The sequence below is a fragment of the Pseudorca crassidens genome, chromosome 2, assembly GCF_039906515.1.
Source record: "Pseudorca crassidens isolate mPseCra1 chromosome 2, mPseCra1.hap1, whole genome shotgun sequence".
In the NCBI taxonomy this organism is placed as follows: domain Eukaryota; kingdom Metazoa; phylum Chordata; class Mammalia; order Artiodactyla; family Delphinidae; genus Pseudorca; species Pseudorca crassidens.
The window spans coordinates 58,527,466-58,547,036 of NC_090297.1; the positions used below are offsets into that span (position 1 = coordinate 58,527,466).

The 19,571-nt window shown below is 38.5% G+C and overlaps 1 protein-coding gene across 5 annotated transcripts in view; it reads right to left on the bottom strand.

Moving 5' to 3' along the window:
• The window catches only part of WLS (Wnt ligand secretion mediator), a 105,988-nt gene that overhangs the window by 68,666 nt on the left and 17,751 nt on the right, over positions 1–19,571 (bottom strand). For 3 of the 5 annotated variants that reach the window (XM_067726528.1, XM_067726529.1, XM_067726532.1), the window contains exon 2: positions 23–295. The exons of 1 other annotated variant lie outside the window; for it this stretch is intronic. In XM_067726528.1, coding sequence (XP_067582629.1) covers positions 23–295 — 273 coding nt within the window. Of the gene's footprint in view, positions 1–22; positions 296–1,255; positions 1,278–19,571 lie in introns of those variants that run through there. One more of the 5 variants, XM_067726530.1, reaches the window with a different exon arrangement.

Here is a 19,571-nt window from a genome sequence, read left to right on the forward strand (position 1 = left end):
GGGATGGGGAGAATGCACTTACTGATTTGGTTGTTCAGCTTGAATGCAATGTCCAGCTGCAGGATAAACAGCATGAACTGGAACCAAGAACTCATCTCCATGGAGGGGAGGGGAATGTGAACAGAAAACACAATGTCATTGGCTTCGATTTCCCTTGGAATCGCTTCCTCAATGTCTCGGATCTTGTCACACTGGTTGGGTCCCCAAGGCATTAACCATTTTGTCTTGTGATGGTTTTTACGGACATCCACGCATTTCACTGACATGTAGGACACTGCCGTTGTGGGTCCTGGAGCTGAAAAGAGAATATTTTCCTGTTTTAGAAGAATCATCCATGGAAGTGCCTATGTCTGTCTAATACTCTTTCCACTACTGTCCTCTCTCCATTTTTCACACCACCTTCTATAACCTGAGGTCATTAATACCAAGAGATCTCCAAAATCCGGGTGAGGATCCTTCAGTGACCTCCAGAGGCATCATAAAGCATCCCCAAGAGCCTTCCCATTGTTTTCAGTGACGGTTATTTATTGAAAGAATACATTTGTTTTCTTCAGTTCCCTCATCATTCCAAACAAACGTCACAGAAATCAACTGTGCTTCACTTTCCACCTGCCTGAGGGCTTGGAGACCTCTGGGGCTTCACAGAACACAGTGTCTGAAGTCAGAAGACCTGGGTCTGAAGCCTGGTTGAATGACTTACTCTCAGGTAATTTTGGGTAAATTGGTTAAATCTATAGTAGCTTCAGGATCCTCATCTGAGAAATAAGATGGTTGGCTTCTAAAATTCAACCAAGATGGCTGGTTTCTAAGATTCTTCTTAACTCTGAAATTCTGCAACACTGCTTTTGAGTGAGAGAAAGAAGTTTTCTGACTTTGGGCCCCCATTTAATGTACCTATCAGAGGATGGAACCCAAACACTGACTGACACTTCAAGGGTATACTAAAATACGATACATGCATTTCAAGAGGGATCATCAAATTTGAAATATATAACATTAACAACACAATTTTGTGATTATAAAATGGTCACATAATTTTAACAGAAAATTTGCAAAATACAGAAATGTTGAAGTTCAAAACAACAGTTACCCAAAATCCCACTAAAGAGAAGTAGTCACTGTTGGAAAAATATCAAAGTATTATCTGTCTTTTCTATGAGTGTGTAACTAGATACAAATTTATAGAGGAATTAATTTGTATAACTTTAAAATACATACTAATATTAACACATATCGTTACAAAATAGGGTCATACCTATTTGTAGCTTCTTCTTTTTAATCACTTAGCAAAGTAGGGTAGAACAGTGGTAAATAACACAAGCTGTGAAGCCAACTTGCCTGGCTCTCTCATTTCTGGTTGTGTCACCATGAATCCAAGCTAGCAAAGTTTGGGGTGAATTTCTAAACCTGTGTATTAGTCTTGTTATCTCTTAAATGGCAACAATAATAGCTTGAATGTAGTGTCCAGCTGCAGGATAAAGAGCATGAACTGGAACCAAGGACTCATCTCCATGGAGGGGAGGGGACTGTGGACAGAAGACACAATGTCATTGGCTTCGATTTCCCTTGGAATCACTTCCTCGATGTCTCAGATCTTGTCACACTCTCTGAGTCGTTGTATACATTAAACAAATTAACATATGAAAAGTATTCAGAACAGTGCTTGAAAGTACATGAAAAAATATAGAATTAATTTTAGCTATTATATTTTCTATGTAATTAAAATTTCTCAACTAGTGGTTGCAAAATAATCACACAATACACTCTTCTAATTTACCTATAACCCTCCACCCCTTGTTTTGTAAAGGTTGTCTATAAATAAGAATAATTCTTTGCCTAATATGTTTTGTTAGTGATTTACCTCAACTTTTCCCTCTGCTGTCTCAATTTGTTTATGGCATATTTTAATACAGAGAAATCCCAGATTTCATGTACAACCACACTTTTATGTTTTTCCCATTCTTCTGTGTATAGAGAGACTTTCTAATCTCCAAATTCAATAAACTTTTACCTTCTAGTCATTTTTAACAATTTCATTTTTTAAATATTTAAATAGTTGATCCACGTGGAATTTATTTTGATATAAGGGATGAGGTGAGAATCTAGTTTCATTTTTCTAAATATTTAAATTATTCTTTACTGAACAAACTCTCCTTTGTTGTTGCTTATGACAGCACCTTTATCTTATGTATACAAATAGATATTTCTGGACAATCTAGTCTATTTCCATGTATTGGACTGTAAATTCATGGCCCAACACAACATGGTTTTAAGTCACGTAAACTGATGGTTTATATCAATATCTGATAGAGTAAAACCCCTCCCCCATGCCATTTCATGTTTATATTTTTTGCTGGGATCTGACTGAAATTACATTACATCTATAAATTAATGTGGACAGAGTTGGCATCCTTTCCTGACATTTAGTTTTCCCACCCAAGAACAGTGATCACTTCTCTATTAACTGCAGTCCATTTTAATATCTCTTTGAAAATTTTCATAGTTTTCTTCATGTGGATCCTTCTACTACAATATATTTTTAAATCTATTTATAAAACTTTTCTCTGAAAGTAGTGGAAGGAAAACATAAATCTGGTTTATGTGCATGGTTTAAATATGTTTAATTTTGCACATATGATACTTGACACACAGTGCTTTCAGACCCTTTATGAACAGAAATCATCTCTTACTTGACAGAGATCAAATAGCAACTAGAGGAATATGTAAAGCAAGAGGAAAAGTCATTTATGATGCAAGAGTGTGTATTATTAATATTTTGCTCTACTTCTAGTGCTCAAATACACATTTTTCTACCCCTAAATATCAATCCTAACAGTAAATTTTGAGTAGTAAAATGTTACGTTCCCAGAAAGTTGGGATGATGCCTACTAAAACTTACCAGAAAACACAGCACTCCTAAACTCTGGCTGAAAGTTCTTCAATGTAGTATCCTGAATACCACAACACAGAGCCACCACTAATCCAGGCCAGGGAAGTTTTTCTTTAAAACTCAAAATTGTATCATGAATACATTCTACACCTAATCCATCTAAAATCAGACATCTCACTTATTATTAGAAATATGAACCAATCAAACTTTGGTTATCCTGACTCTGCTAAATAGCCCACCAACGTTACAAAGACCAAATGGCACATTTAACTAAACTTCTTTTAATGTGGTTGGAGAATAAACAGGGAGACAAAAGTCATGAATTCTATTTTTGGCCAACATACTCAAACTGACTATTTGCTGCAGAAAATAGTTACTACATTTTAAAACTTCTATTCTTCCAAAATGAACCTAACCTTTTTTCATTTCTTTATTTTTTTTTTCCTTTTGAAAAACAAGTCTTTCCCTCCTTAGACCAAAATGAAAAATAACTATCTGAGTTCCTAGTTAACCTCCAAAACCACATTCCAAACTTAATAACAGAGAAGCTGAACACTTTACAGGCACAAAGGCTGCATTTTTAATGGACACGGTGAACGCCTGCCTTTGTAGCAGCCTGAATTATTTTCATTCTTTCATTAGTCTAGTGTTTCTTGCATAAAGAAAAAAAATCCCAGGAATACTAATATTTTCATAAATATCATGGCAATGAACTTGGGAAGCCGCAAGTGCATCTCAAGCTGTACTATAAGAATCACAAGTATTTTTCTTCACTTGAATAAATCTAGTCTAAAAAACCTTTTGTATAACTTTAAAAACCTGAAGATAATTCAACATTTTCCATTTCTAATAGTGCTCAAAAGGTGAAACACTTGTATCATTTGAGAAAGTAAACAGACATTCTGTTATTCAAACATGGACAGTTAATGTTCCCTGAATAATATGTTTACAGTTCAAGACAACTTCCTACTCCAGCTAAAAGTGAATTTCCAGGTGTTTCTTATGTAGAAAGCATATCAAAGTAAGCCAAAAACAAAGTCTATAGCTCTTAGCTGGTTGCCTACTCTAGAAGGTGTTTTCATCAGCTATGGCCAACAATGTGACTACGTAGATCACAAAGCAGTGTCTAAAATCAAAAGAACTTTGATTTCTGTCTTTAAATTTTTAAAAAGTGTGAGGGATTTTATTGTAAGAGAAAAGAATGAAATGGGAGAAGCTGAAATTATCGGTGACCTTTGAACAAGCCACAGTCAACTAACCAACAGTTATACGTAAGGAAGGCCTCAGTCGCCAGCGTGGTTCTAGGGATTAATAGTTTGTGTACTTAAAAAGGAACTAGATGGATTCAGGTCAACAAACTGAGTCATGTTTGCTCAGGTGAAAGCTAAAAATAACCACTCCTCAGTACTCCTAGGATAGTAATGTAATATCATCCAGCTGCTTCAGCACATATTATAAATGTCCCCTCTACCCATTCGTAGCACTTAGTTGAAAACAAGTGGCCCAAAGCTACTTCTACATCAGTACAATTTCATAGACAGAGCAGTTTGGCCCAAAATGAATATGCCCAGGCACTACGGACTGGTTAGTTTATGGTAGGTTAACACAACTTTGGGAGTAGGCACAGAAGCTATAAAACACAAGCCACTCTTTGAAAACACCACCCCATTTTGAGGCCAGTTCTCTTTACCGTGTCAAACATAGGCCATTTTTTTTCCTTTTTTTATCTGTATTTCAACACAGTATTTTTGGCCTCCGTCTCTCCACAAGAGCAGAGAACTGTGAAATCTGACACTACACAACATTTAATTTTAAAGTGATGTGAAATCAATAAGACTTCTAATTCGAGGCTGTGAAAAACTGTACAAACACAACGTGAAGCCTCTAAAAATTCAGTGACCCTTCAGTGACATACATCACTAAGGCTCATACTGCATTCACCAAATATGTCTTGAATACCTACTATGCACGAAGCACTGTTAGGTGCTTGAGGGAACCTAAGAGACACCAGCCATGTGGAATGTAAAAATAATGGGGAAAACAGACAATACATAAATAATTACAGGAAAAAGTAATTATAGTTGTGGTGATACTATATTTACCCTGACATTACCTGAGAAAGGGCCATAGTCAGATATTTGGAAGGCAGGAGAAATGAATTCACTAGAATGAGGCAAAAATTCCAGTCATCATTACAATGCAACCTTGAATAAAAATGTAAGTGAACAATGACTAAACCTGTACTTCTTTTGGAAGAATATTCATTGACTCCAGTCAGCTTCCTGTTATGGCATCTCAAATGGCTGTCCCGTTTACAAATTACTATCTGGCCAACCACTACCGCTATCATGCTCAAAGTTGAGTCAACATCAAATCATTAGCCCCTACTCCCGCCAGAACCTTTAATTAGAGAGTTGGACAGAGACACAAGACTTGGTTGCCTCCTAGAAAAGTTAAAATAAAATTAAAACAACATGCTGACATGACACATGGCCTCCGTTTAAGCCAACACAGACTATTTATTTCTTTGCTTTATTACAAATAAAGAAGTTTCCTTTAGCAGTTATCTAGGAGTATTACTATTATGTGGGCACTGTGCAACCTAAAGATAGAGACAAATGACAGTCCCAGACCCTGAGTTGCTCACAGTCGAGTGTGGGAGGGTGAGAAGTTGGCAGAGAAGCCCATCCTGATTGAAACGTGCCCTTACAGATGTTGCACAGGAGGCATCAGTTGTGAAGGAGGCTGGGAGGGCTGCCTGCCCGAGGCCTGGACTTAGACTTCACAGAGAGCAGGTGTTAGTTAGCCAGGTGGAAAAGGGGACAGGAGTAGGGAAGGCGCTGAAGAAGAGCATGTGCTGGGTCAGAGGCTATCTCGAAAACCACAACACAGTCGTCCCTCTGTATCCGTGGAGGACTGCTTCCACGGTCCCTATGGATACCAAATTCTGAGGATGCTCAAGTCCCTTCTATAAAATGGCACAATATAGTCGGTCCTACTGATCAGCAGATCAATCCCTGGCTGGTTGATCCGAGGATACCGAAGGCCAATCGTACGGTCTGTGTTTGAGCATTAAATTTAAGAAGAGATCATTTACTAGGTGAAAATGCTGCACAGCCCTAACCTTGTTACAGCCCTTTGCTTTCTCTGACCAGGGGTCTAGTTCTCTAGGGGGCCTTGGCTTCTGTTCCCAACAGTCTCAGCTTCACTTTGTACAGCGACATGAAGAGACCCACAAATAACAAAGAACTTTTATTTGGGGGAATCTTTCCTTCTAAGACACTGTTGGTATCTTATAGGTAGCCACAAGGCCAGACATGAGCAACACGGTGCCCCGGAAGGAAGGGAAAAGGCAATGGGGTCTCCGAAGAGCCTGTGCAGTCTCCATTATCAGAACAGCCTTCACCTAAATTAGAGGAAGACTGTCTTCCTTGCAACAGAAATGATATTTCAGGATTAATGTGCTTTGGGCTCCAAGGGGAAGGAATGTGGAAAACAGACCAATTAAAAGGGTAATTCATGTTTACAAGCATTAATAACCAGAACCTCTCTAATTGAAAAAGTAACGATTTTAATTAAAAATGGTCAAACATTTCAGAAATATTTTAGAGAATTTTATTTTCATAATAGCATCTTAGCTAACAAAAGTGAAAAAACAAAACTATACACACTGATTTAAAAACACAATCGGGCTTCCCTAGTGGCACATTAGTTGGGAGTCCGCCTGCCGATGCAGGGGACGCGGGTTCGTGCCGTGGTCCGGGAGGATCCCACATGCTGCGGAGTGGTTGGGCCTGTGAGCCGTGGCCGCTGGGCCTGCGTGTCCGGAGCCTGTGCTCCGCAACGGGAGAGGCCACAGCGGTGAGAGGCCCGCGTACCGCAAAAAAAAAAAAACAAAAAAACAAAACAAAACAAACAAAAAAACAATCATTTCATGATGTATGTAAGTCAAATCATTATCCTGTACCCCTTAAACTTATACAGTGCTGTATGTCAACTATATCTCAATAAAACTGGAAGAAAAACATTTAAAAAAAATAAAAACACACCCTTACAATTAATGAAATGAAACAAAGCTGAGTAGACTCCCATTAATTATATGATCTAATAATGAATATATAATAACTGACAGAATAACCCAACCGGTATAAGATTGTCCCTAGAAAAAAATGCTGTAACAGTACTTATTCAAAATTTGTTTTAATGTCAAACATAAATGAATAGTTAGATCTGTAAATTAACATCTTGAAAGTTAAATCACTTGCTTCCTGTCTTCATAGATTTTATGGTCTGGGAAATCTTTGCTGTCTGATTTGATCCCATTTAACTGTAAGATTTCTACACATTTTGTACCCTACTGTATTCCAGGAAAATTGTTTTAATTGTCTGAATGAAAGAAATTGTATTAATACTTCATATAAAAGTTTACAAAATATCCAAGCTGTAAGCAACTATCCCTGAGACCAGGTCATTTTCTCTTCTGGAATGAAATGTGATATATAATGTTATAAATTTGGGGACTTAACATTTAAATCTGGATAAATTTTTAAACTGTTATGAAACATATGCAATAAGTCTGATCCAGGTAAACTATAGAGCTCTTTAAACAAAGTACATTATTTATATTCTTACAATTATTTACTTTCTTGAAAGTGTTATCTTTCTTTGTTGTAGAAAATGGTGCACTTGTATAAGAGTTCATTACTCTTATTTTTGATTATTTTGCTTTTGCTAATTAATAAAAATTTAAGGTGTTATTTCCTTTAATTTTATTCCCATTTCTTAAAATAACTTATTAAGCTGTTTATATAGGTGTAAAAATATGTGACAGAATTATATTTAGAAGAGAGATGTATTAAAATATTAAAGTGAAAATAAATTAATTAATTAATTAAAACACAGACAATTGCTAGCAGATACTTTCTACTGACCCAAGAGGGAGGTTGATTTAACTCTTTAAATCTGGTCTTACTTCAAAATCTGTTGTCATGATCTCTGACCTGTATAAACATGAATAATTGGTTTATTTATATTTTACAATTTAATTTGTTTATTTGTTCTCTACTTTGTTCCCTAAAAGATTTTGGATACTAGGAAGTGAATATTAGACTTTATTTTTTAAAACGAGTTGAGGCTGATTTAAAAGCATGGAATTAATGTTTGGGGCACTAAGAATTACTTGGCCTATGTCTGTATCTACGAAAGCAATAGCTGGATAATGTAAGCCCCACAGCTTTCAGCTGAACTACAAAGCTAAATGGCTCAATATCTATTTCACTTTGTAATATAAAGAAAACTTCCATTTCCTGGCTATGAACGGTATGTATAAGATGTTCATCATGGATGGTATGTATAAGATGTTCATAAAAGATTATATACTCAAATTGGTTCTAAGCTTTGCCTATCTGAATATCTATGCTTGCCTAAATGAGAATTTATATGAAATGCATTGGGCCTTTAAGGCCCTTGGACAATTCCAGGGTTTGCTTAGAATTTTTTGATTCCCTCCCAAGGAAGGGGATGGGGAAAAGAGGGGCAGAGGAACATAGGTGGCCACAGAAACCAAGGAGACCAGACGAATACCTGTTATTTATACAACTACAAGTTTTATTCAAACCACCCCCCCAAACACTCATTTAACATAAAGGAATCTTCAGCTAAATATAAAAATTAGCTTTTAAATGTATTAAATTGAATTCCCTCAGAGATTGCACCTGCCTTTCTTAAGCTCAGAAACCTTCTACCTTAATTCTAGTTAAAAGGATACATGTGGGATATACTATACAACTGAAGTAGCCAGATCATATTATCTGGTTGAGTTGAGAGATTTGAGACAACTAGCAATTCCTTGACCAATTCTGCTTACTGTTCCCTCCAGGTCAGTTCCTAAAAAGATTTCTTAGTATCTACCACAGCATGTACCTAAGTTTTAGAATGTCTCATAATAATGACAACTTCAAAACTTTTCAGCTAAAGAAAGTGTAAATAGTTATGTTAAACTGAGTGCTTCAGAATTAACTGACTCGGTCTGTTAATTCTTTCACATAAATTGCTCTGAAGTTGTAATGGTCACTCACTCTACCTATGCCATTGACTTTGAAGATAAAATTCTCCTATATTTCAACCACACCAATTAAATCTTACTAGATTACTAACTAAAATATTATTTCATGATTCAATCTCAGTCACTAGAGAACCAAAAGTGGGTGTGCAGGGCCAAGATCTGGAGAAGTAATTTTCAGAATTATCCTAGCTATGCCCCAGTGGGCATAACGGGGTACACTAAGTGACATGTAATTCATCCTTGCCAGCTGTTTTCAGTAAGTAGTAGTTAATTATGCTAACATCTGTTCTAAGAAAGCTAAATTTTTAAACACAGCAGAACATTCCTCTACACTAACCTACCACCACCAAAACACACAAACACACACACACCCCACATAGCAGAGATGAATGCAAAGTAATTTGTACTGTACACACACAAGTCAAACACGTATTTTAAAACAGTTCCCTACAACATAAACTTATGAATAAATGACAGACATTTTGACAGGAAAGTTTCAGAAATTGTAGCAAACACTTGTGTAATTCATTCCTTCCTTAAAAAATATTGAAAAATAGTGTATGTTTACATCTTAGGCTGATGAGGATTTTCAATGCTTAGCCTGCAACCTCAATTGTTCTGGAGCCAAAGATGCGACAGCTTTGAGGAATAGAAGAATTACTCTACATTTGTCAGAATCTACACAGCAAACATGAAGCGCCACTTGGCTTCCATTACTTGTCTGGCTTGGATCCCGTGGAATTGAGGAGCGCTGGAACCAAAAGGAAAAAAATTACTGTGCTTTGGGACATAGAGCCAAATTCTTACATAGTATTTGAAATGCTGTGGTAAACATGAAGTTACTTTAGGCTCAAGATTAGTGCCAGTTTTTTTTCCCTCTTTTTGAAAAAATAATAAAATGCACATAAAGAGTCCTGCCAGAGTTTTAGCACATAAAATCTGCCAACCATTAGACGTGCTAATTGGGGGAGCAATCCTGAATTCAGATTAAAAAAACTGACCCTCAACTCTGGTGTCTGGCAACGAACAGAGATTAAATTAAGAAGCTTGACAGGTACATCAAATATTTCTGAACTCTAGCTCTGAAAAATACCTACAATTACTGTTTCTCCATCGCTTCAAAAATACTCAAAACGCTAGAAACTACACACGAAGTGAACACAAAAGTCCTCCACAGAAAAAGCAAACGGCTCATCTGTTGACACTATTGCTCATCGCTCAGCAAACCAGTCATCTGGGCTGAATTTCTGACTTTGTGCCAGTGCGTCAAAATCAGCCACCATTCAGCCAAAAGGCTGTGGAATGCAGCCAAGACCACCTATGGAAAGTGAATTATAGCATCTTATAATTTACTACCTTGGCTATGATCTCATAAACCCAGCATGGAGGGTGAACAAGCTTTTGTGTGGAAAATCTCTCCGAGCCCCTGTAGAGGCCCCCAAAGCTGCTCTTGGCAGCTACGTGGGTAGGGAAGACACAAAGGTGGCCACCTGGCTCTATGAACCAGCAAGCTCACCACTGGCACACCTTTGGAGTGAAACTTTAGGGTTAGAAAACCCCTAAATTAAATCTTCTAGGAGAAATGGCTGCTTTGTTCTGAAGTACCTATTACATTCTACAATAATTTCACATGTTTATTACCTATAATTTATTATTATCAGACATGTATTATTTATAAATTACAGATATTCTACTTTTATCAATATTACCAATGTTAATAATAAACACGAATACTAACTAATATGTGAACTGCACGTTGCATTTTACAAAGCACTTTCAGACACCTGGATCATCTAATCCTCATAGGAAACAGGTGAAGCTGTTATTATAATGGTCCACACTGCCTATGCAGAAGATTGGTAGCTTTGTCCCACCGGTAAGTGGCAGAGCTGGGACTAGAACCCCGGTCTCACTTCACATCTGCTGCGCCTTCCAATACACCACATTGCCTCAATTGCCAGTTTACTTATTAGCCTTTATCTTTTTACTATGAGGGTTTGCAGCCCATATTAAAATTGTGGGAGCATGTTTAGATACCACTCTTTATCATTATTTCCTGGAAACTGAGGTTCACAAAGATAGAACTTAACAGTTATTTACCCTATACCAGTGCTGCCTTGAAGGGATCAAGGCCTGCATGGTGGAAAGAAAAATAGGAGACAAAATGAGATAAAATATTCACATCTTAGACTTAAGTGTATATAATTAGTGGCTGCAAATTTGAAGATTTTATAACAATATCTATATTCCTAAGAACATATATAGGGAAATTGTTGGCCATTTCATTAACATCCCCTACACAAGTCACTTGCTTTTAAAGGCATCAAGTCCTACTTTTGAGATCAAATCTACAAAACAGCTCAGACAGAAACCTGGGCAAAAGAATCTTCTGTGGCATCATGATCTATTTACCTAGCAGCTCTAAATGAGATTTTCTCTGTGGTCCAATGAATTACATATGAAAGTTCACAAGAGAGTAGCAAAGAAAAGCAATGGAAGATTTCTGGTGTTGAAGGAACTGTGGAGCACAGGATGGTATCAGAAGTCTTGAGATGACACACGGAGCTTCTGAATGGTGACAGGCAAATGCAATTGTGACTGGAGGGAAGAGCTAGTTAGGAGGAAGAATTTGTGGGCCCTGTTGGTTAACGTGCGACGTGAGTGAGACAGAGAAGTCAAGGATGTCCAAGTTCTTTGCATGGGCAGCAGATGGATGGCAATGTCATTAGCTAAGAGAGGAATCAAAGGAAAATGAGTGATATGTCATATGACAGGCAGAATATAAAGAAGCTGGAGGTGTAGAGCTTGTTAAATTAAAGAGCTCAGTCTGTACGATGCAGGGGGTGTTACAGATAAAAGGTCAAATACATGAATGACTAAGATTTGGAAGAGGAGTTAGATTTATTCTAGGTGGTTCCAATGTTGCAAGTTCTAAGGAAGGAAATCTGAGAGCAATAGAAATCAGATGGTCCGAAGTTAACCTGACCAGTTGAACACAATGAGTTACTCATACCTGTGTGAGTACAAATGCTCCTGCCAGAAACACTTGGTAAGTGCAAAGAGAACAGAGGACATTTGAGCACTGGATGAGGATGGAAAGACAGCCTTTAGGGCCTTCTCCATCATTATATTCTATGAGCACTCTTCAGACATTTAGAGCTCCAACTCTGGGCCACAAGTTGGTCTGCTATCCTGAATTACTACAAGTTTGAGGATAAGAACCTTGGCAGAATGAATTATCAATTCTCATGAATTATCAATGAATCAGGATTGCGGAGTTCTAGTACTGGATATGCCACTAAACAGGCAAAGTATTCAACCAATCTTGGGCCCCAGTTCTCTCAACTGTAAAGGGCAGTATTTTAACTGCTAGACATTCCTAACTTAGAAATTCTTCGACTGTAAAGGGAATTTATATGTTCTATGTTATGGTGAAAGTCATTCTTTTAAGGTTGAAAAATACCCTTTTAAATTAGGATCAATGTCTATGCCAACACTACAGGCTGCCATGCCTTGCCCATCTAGCCCCTTCTCCCCTCATTTTCCTTGTATTTTCACAACTGTTAGAGGAAAAGACTGTACTCTCCTACTCTTCTCTGGTGCTTATTGAGGCCGAAATGGGCTCTGGGTGTTTTCTATCTTCCAACAACTGCTGACATCAACAAATTATTCCAGAAAGCAAAGGCAAGCTAGAGCCAACTGTATATGTAAAATTTCATACTGATATATTCAGCACGATGAAATATACCCCTGTAATACATACTATGGGAAGGTGGTCCAACCTAATCATAATGAAAACGTTTAGGGAAAAAAACCCAAAACTCCATTCCAGCTTCCAGCCAATGGCCCATACACTTGCAGTATAACAACACAAAGACATTCCAACACAATGAAATAATCTGGAGTATGTCCAACCTCTGTTTTTCAGGTTGATAGAAATAGGCTCAACAGAGCTGAGTCTATTAGTCAGAAGAAATGGAAGTCATGGCAAACACTGCCCTAAGCCAAAAGATCATGGACAAAATTTGCTAACGAGACATCAATTCATAACATTCATTCAGATTTTCATTTAAACTGCTGGGTTCTTAATATATTTCAAAATTTACCCTCTATGAAAAAATGTTCCATAAGAGAAAATGACAATTACAGGGCAGCAAGGGAAATGCTTTCACTGAAAGGGTTCTTTAGGTTGCTGTAGGCATCTACAAAAACAGAACAAGAGAAATTAAAAGCAAGGGCTCTAGACTCAGAAAAACTTGGGATCAAATCTAACTCTGTTTCTTACTAGCAATTTAGTTGGGCAATTTTCATGGCCTTACAAAATGCCGGTTTCCTCCTTTGGAAAAGTTTACTATGAGTACCCACCTCGTAAGTTTGTTGTAAAGATAAAATAGTTAGTAAAAAGAGCCTATCACAGTACCTTGTACATAGTGAGGCCTTAATGAATGTTAACTACTGATAATAAGAAAGCTGCCAGCAGATGCCAGCAGATGGAGAAGAATAATCTGGTGGGAGATGGTGACATGCTCCTTGCTCTCTATCCTGTCTCCACCAGGGATGTGTTTATCTAAACATTCAAGGAACTAGAAGGTCTGAATTTTGGGTCATTAAAAACAGAGGTTCTCAGCAACCGGAGATGATTCTATCAGAATTTTAACTTGAACATCTAAGATGTCTTTCCCTAAGAAACATCCCAGGGATATCCTAAGCAGCCTGTTGTTTGAACACAGGATTAGCTCTTAATTTTCTCTTCAGTGAAATGGGCTTCATAACATCTTTTTTCACAGTTATTTCCATAACTTATTAGAAAATGACTATAGCCAAAAGTATTAATGTGGGTCTTCCCTACTCCATTGCCTCCTCCCTGCAGATAGAGAGAATGCTGGTTTTGCTTGCTCTGTTGCAGGCCCTCACCAGCCCCCAGCAGGGGTTCAACTTATTGCTAAATGGATTCTTTGAGTTTTCATGATACACAATCAAGAGAAAAGGGACAAGTGGAAGAGATGGGCTTGGGCTAGGGGGGAATTTTAGCAGAGGAGGTTTTAGGGGTATTTTGGAAGAGAGAAGTTAGAAGCATCGAAGAAAAGGGGGGTTTCTAGAAGTAGTGCTACAGATTATATGTCTTCTTTACCATGTTTCACAGTATGAATAGAGAACTGAAGTTATTATATGACTTTAAATTCATTTTGGGGGGATTGCCTATTTCTTTGACAGAATCACTACTTCAAGATGGCTCTATTAGGCTAGTCATGTCTTTACATGGGGGCAACACAAACAAAACAGATTAACAGGTGCAAAAAAGTCATCCAAACCTTTGGCAGGACTTATTTAATCAGCACATGACACGGGGAAGATGGACAGGATTGACATTTTAGAAAGGCAAGTTAGGATTATGGGGCTGACCATATGAGGCTAGAGCTATACCTACACTATCTCATCATCATTTTATTTCAATATTTTGTTCAAAGCCTGGGCTCTTTACAATCAGACAGCTGCACATGCCTATTCCCTCTTAATACTCCTGGCTACACTGCCGCCATCCCTCTACCCCAGGGTTTCTCATCCCCGGCACTGTTGACATTTGGGGCTGGATAAATGTGGAGGCTCTTCTGGGCACAACAGGGTATTTGGCAGCAGCCCTGGCTTCTGTTCACTAGTTGCCAGGAGCATCTTCTCTCCTCCTCCCGAATGTAGTGCAAATCAAAAATGTCTCTAGACATTGCCAAATATCCCCTGGGGCGCAAAATCACTCCTGGTTGAGAACCCCGGCTTTATCCCAATCACTCGGGCTTCGGAGAAAAATTCATACCCCACTAAGCCAATTTGCGACACTCCCTTTTCAGAATTTGCAACTACGGGGATTCCAGGCTCTGAATAATCCATAACCATCACAGTTGCCTGCATGCTGGACTGGCTGCAAAGGGCATCAGGTTGTCATCTACAAATTGTAAATGATTATAACAGCTACCAATCGCTGGGTATTTCATATGTGCCAGGAAGTAGGCTAGGGGATTTAACTGGATTGATTTTCATTCTTATACAGCAGTAAGTGGTAGATATCATTATCTCCATTTAGAGATGAGTAAAATGAGGCTCTGAAAATGTAAATAACTCAACCAAGGTCACAGCCAATAAAGGGTTGAGCTGGGGTTTGAACCTAAATCCATCTGAGTCCAGAGTCTCTCTCTGTCTCAGGTCGCACTATTTCTCCTAATGAGAAAAACCAGTGCAGACATATATGCGAAGTACATTTGGCGTGAGTTACATGAGTTAAAATGGGGAGGCCAGCACATAGACTGTGGTAGAACTCGGTGCTCTCTGAACGAAGCTGATCACCAGTAATAGAGGCGTATTTGTTCTAAGGACACTAACAAGTTGATTTTTGAATTATGGATTTTCTACTGAAGACAGGAAAATGGTGGTTTCCTCTAAGCAGAAACAACAAGCAGTAGCTGGTTGCCATGGTAGCAGAGGTAAACTTAATCTTGACTGGGAATACAATCACCAGACAGGGACAGCAAGATTCTGGTAAGGAATCTTACCAGACAACGGTGTTTTCACCTGGAAAAGGGAAAGTCAGAGAGAAATGATAGTCATCTTCAATTATTTGAAAGGCCACCATCTAACAAAAGGGAAGCAGCACATATTCTAGATTATTCCAAAAGGAAAGTCCAGGATTCATGAGTGGAAAATACAATGTGGTAATGGAAACCAGTTTTCCATTGAATTATAAGAAAGAACATTTAACCATCACAGTGTTTCAACTAGATTGAAAAATTAAACAATTTTAATTGTCTACTGAGCAACCGTCACTGGAATGGAAAAAATGCTGCCAGGGAGGTCGTCTGTGTTGGGGAGACCCCAGTGTGGGTGAGGTTAGACTAGACAAATTCCCAGGCCCCTTACAAAACAAGAATCTCCGTTTCTCTAAAGAACTGGGAAATTGCGGATTCCTGCTGAAAACAGACAAATGGAGGGTGGGAAAGGTGGGGATCTCCATTGGGCAAAAAGCACCAGCATTAGTTCATCGCCATAATAGGAGAGGTAGACTCCCATCTTGCCTGGAAAGAAAATATCATTTAGGTCGTACCAGATGAGAGGGGAAGACCTTGTGGGGGATGTTTTTCTCTTCTGAATAGATGAAGGGGTAGGGCAGTAGGGTTTTTAAAAAAGGACCAAGAATCAAGCAGCTCTTTCTTTTGTCTTCCAACCCTAATAACACTGTGATGCCTCTTTCCTGGAATTTACAGCCAGCTCTCACTATCTGATTTTAAAAATCCATTCAGTTTTTTAAAGAAAATAGACAAACATCCAGGTAAGGAATAGCTAGAATAACAGTTGACAGCTTTCTTCTAAACACTGATATTGCCTTTGGTTTCACTATCCTCGACTTGCCCTCAACCAACAATTCATTATAAAACAACTCACCACCAGATTCAGGGAATGGATAGGACAGGGCTAACCTCAACCTTTCCTCTTGGAAAACCCACCACGTTGTAAATTTGCTGGACCTGTCTTGGCAAATAAAATTATGACAAAGTCAACTTCTGCTAAGGCACACAACCTCCCTTGTAAAAGGGAGGAGGTGCTAAAATAATAACAGGTTTTCAAAAAAAAACACCATACTGATTCATCTTACCGTATTACATATGAATAATACATTAAGAGAATTTTCCCTATCTCTTCATCTCCAGGGCACTCAAAGCATTTACATTCTCATTATTTTACACCCATTAAGTGGGTACCAAAGATTATTATCCTCCTTTGATTTCTAAGAAAGCAACTACAGAAAGATTAAACAAGTAAGCTGTCCAAGTTGCTCAGTAAATTGAGATGTTTGGAGTTGTCCACTCAGTGCTTGTTTTAGGGACTTAGTACTACAAAGTGACTGAATCCTAACTCACCAAAACCCCCAAGTCTTACCTATCTCTTCCCCATTTCTCACACATGCATGAAATCTTCAACAACTAAGCACAAAGCTGCCACCATGTAGATCTTGGACAAGGGTATCCTATCAGACCAGCACCATGTCTGCAAGAAGCCTGTCACCACACCTGACTTGGTGTTCCAACCAGAATCAACCCACTACTTTATCAAGTGAAGTTGATTCTGCCTGGCCATGTCTGGGAAATTTTTAACCCCTTGATTAGCTATTAACAATTGGTTTCACTCAGACGAGACAGAGGACAAAATAATAGTGGTTTAAAAAAAATGCCTCCACCATTCTGATTACAAAGGAGGCATGATTAACGAAGTTCCCTTTGTGTCCAAGCTCCATTCTGAGAGCCAGAGAAAGAGATTTCCACCCCCCTTTTTTGATTGCTGAGTCTTTTCCTACTTGTCTCATCACCCACACAATCTGTTCATAGCCCAAAGAGACAATCCAGCCAGTCTGTGGAGAGTTCCTAAAACATTTATGTCGTGAAAGCAGACAGGATGAACAGGACCTCACCTCACAAAGGATGACGGGACATTCAGCAAAAGAGTTCACAAAGGGAAATACAGACGGAAGGCCCTAGGCTGAATGGATTTGCCCACAATGTCTAACACAATGCCCGTCCTTATGGGTATTTGTAAACCTTCTGGTCAATTTACAACCACCCCCAGGTTTTGTCCCCAAAACTCCACTGCTTTTCGAACTTACAGTTTTTAAAGAAAATACAATTATCGAGTTAAAGAAGTCCAAAGCAGTGCTTTAAGGATCATTCAGTCTCTCTAGACCTTTAAACATGAAAATAGCAAGTGAAACAAAGATTCTAGTTCCAGCTCAACCATGTTAGTGGGCCAACATAATGCATATAAAACACTTAGCACATTGCCTAGCACATAGTAAGTGCTCAATTAATACTACCTAATATTTTTACCACACCATGCTCTGTTTTATTAATGATATTTTAATGTATGTCCTGCCTGTCTACTCAACTAAAACGGTGCCACCTCGTTTGTCTTTGGTACATTACAAAAGATAAGTGCCTTGCCTTCATACACATCCTCTTATTTACCGATTTACAGATCTATGGTAGGGTACAGACAAGATACTAAAAGCAAACCTAGTCTCATAGCTGGTGAGAAATAGGTTCCCTGAGATCTCAACTCATTAACTTCACGCTTTCTTTCCATGACATGACAGATGAGCAGATTATCATGATTTCTGCCTCTGTATGTTCCCCAGAATTTAGCAAAGTTCTAAGATATACCTTAATCACCATCTAAACAAACTTCTAATCTGCCAGTAACCTAAAGACTCTGAGGACTTACTTTAATGCCTTTTAAAAAAGAAAAGAAATGGGTGGAAAAAGCCAACGTATTTGGCTTTGAGAAGGACATGCCTCTGTCTTTATTTGCCAAGGGAAAGCATTACCAGGTCTACTCAGCAAATAATCAAAGGCAAGAAGAAGCATGAGAGATTAAATGATATGTCTAAGGAGGCAAATGGGGCTAGAGCCAGATCTCCTGATACTCTACTCATAGCTTTTTCTATTAAGCTTGCTCTTAATTCAGTGTCCTGAATGACGTGAATCTTGTCTTGAATTATGTACATCAAATTGTGCTTCCAATGACCACCCACACTGCAAAGGCCCAGGTCAAACTCCCTAATTCTTCAAAAAAATCTTTATATCTGATCTAAAAAATACTTAGAGCACTTAGTCCATTTCACCCACTTTGACCTTGACAACAGACTGTCTTATTTTATCGCTCTTATCTCTCTAATCAAAGTTAAGTTGCCCAAAGGCATGATCCATGTGTGCATTCCTTCTGTAGCCCATGACTAACCCAGCTCAGGGATCATAGTAACATGTGCCAGCTCATCCTTTGTTCTGCCTCACAGATTTCTGGATGCCCCAAAGAAACCTCGAGTCACCATAATACCTACTCAAGTTTCCCAACCATCCCCCCAAATACTAGCCTGCTTGGGCAGTCATTAAGCTTCTCCTGTGATGCCATCAAGAACCTCATTTTAGCTGCTGGGACATCCTCTTGCCATCCATTTCACACACACATCTAGCTCAGCAGGAGTACATGTTGCAATGAGCTTTGCTTCAAAGCCAACAGCCTGGCCAAGTTCCAAGAATTGTCACTAATGATCTTCACCAGCCAGTTGGTGCTCCAACCGTGACACAACACACACACACACACCATTTCAACTATTGCTATAGTTGGAAGAGCTGTGCCTAACAGAAGTTGGTTCCATACCTAATTTTATTTTTTAATTGTTACCAAAGACCTAACATGAGCAAACTCTCCAAATACACCTTCTACGATATAGCAGCAGTCTCCATTGACCTATCTTTAAACCAAAGGCATAGTAAGTAAATCAGTCTGGGGTCTTTTGGTTGCAAAAGAAAGGAAACCCTGCACAAAGCTGCTTGAGCAAAAATTAAATTAATCAGTTAGCAAGGTGAAGATGAAAAATGTCCAGAGACAGCATGGTCTTTAGATAGTGGTTGTTTTGAGAAATCAAATTATATCAACAGATCTCATCTCTCTACGGTCACTGAATTCTATCATATTTTACTAGTTTCATTTTCAGACTTCATTGGAAGGGCTCCAGCAGTTCCAGGCTCATATTATCTGGGTTCAGTTCAGTAATAAACAGAGAGGACATCTCTTCCTGGT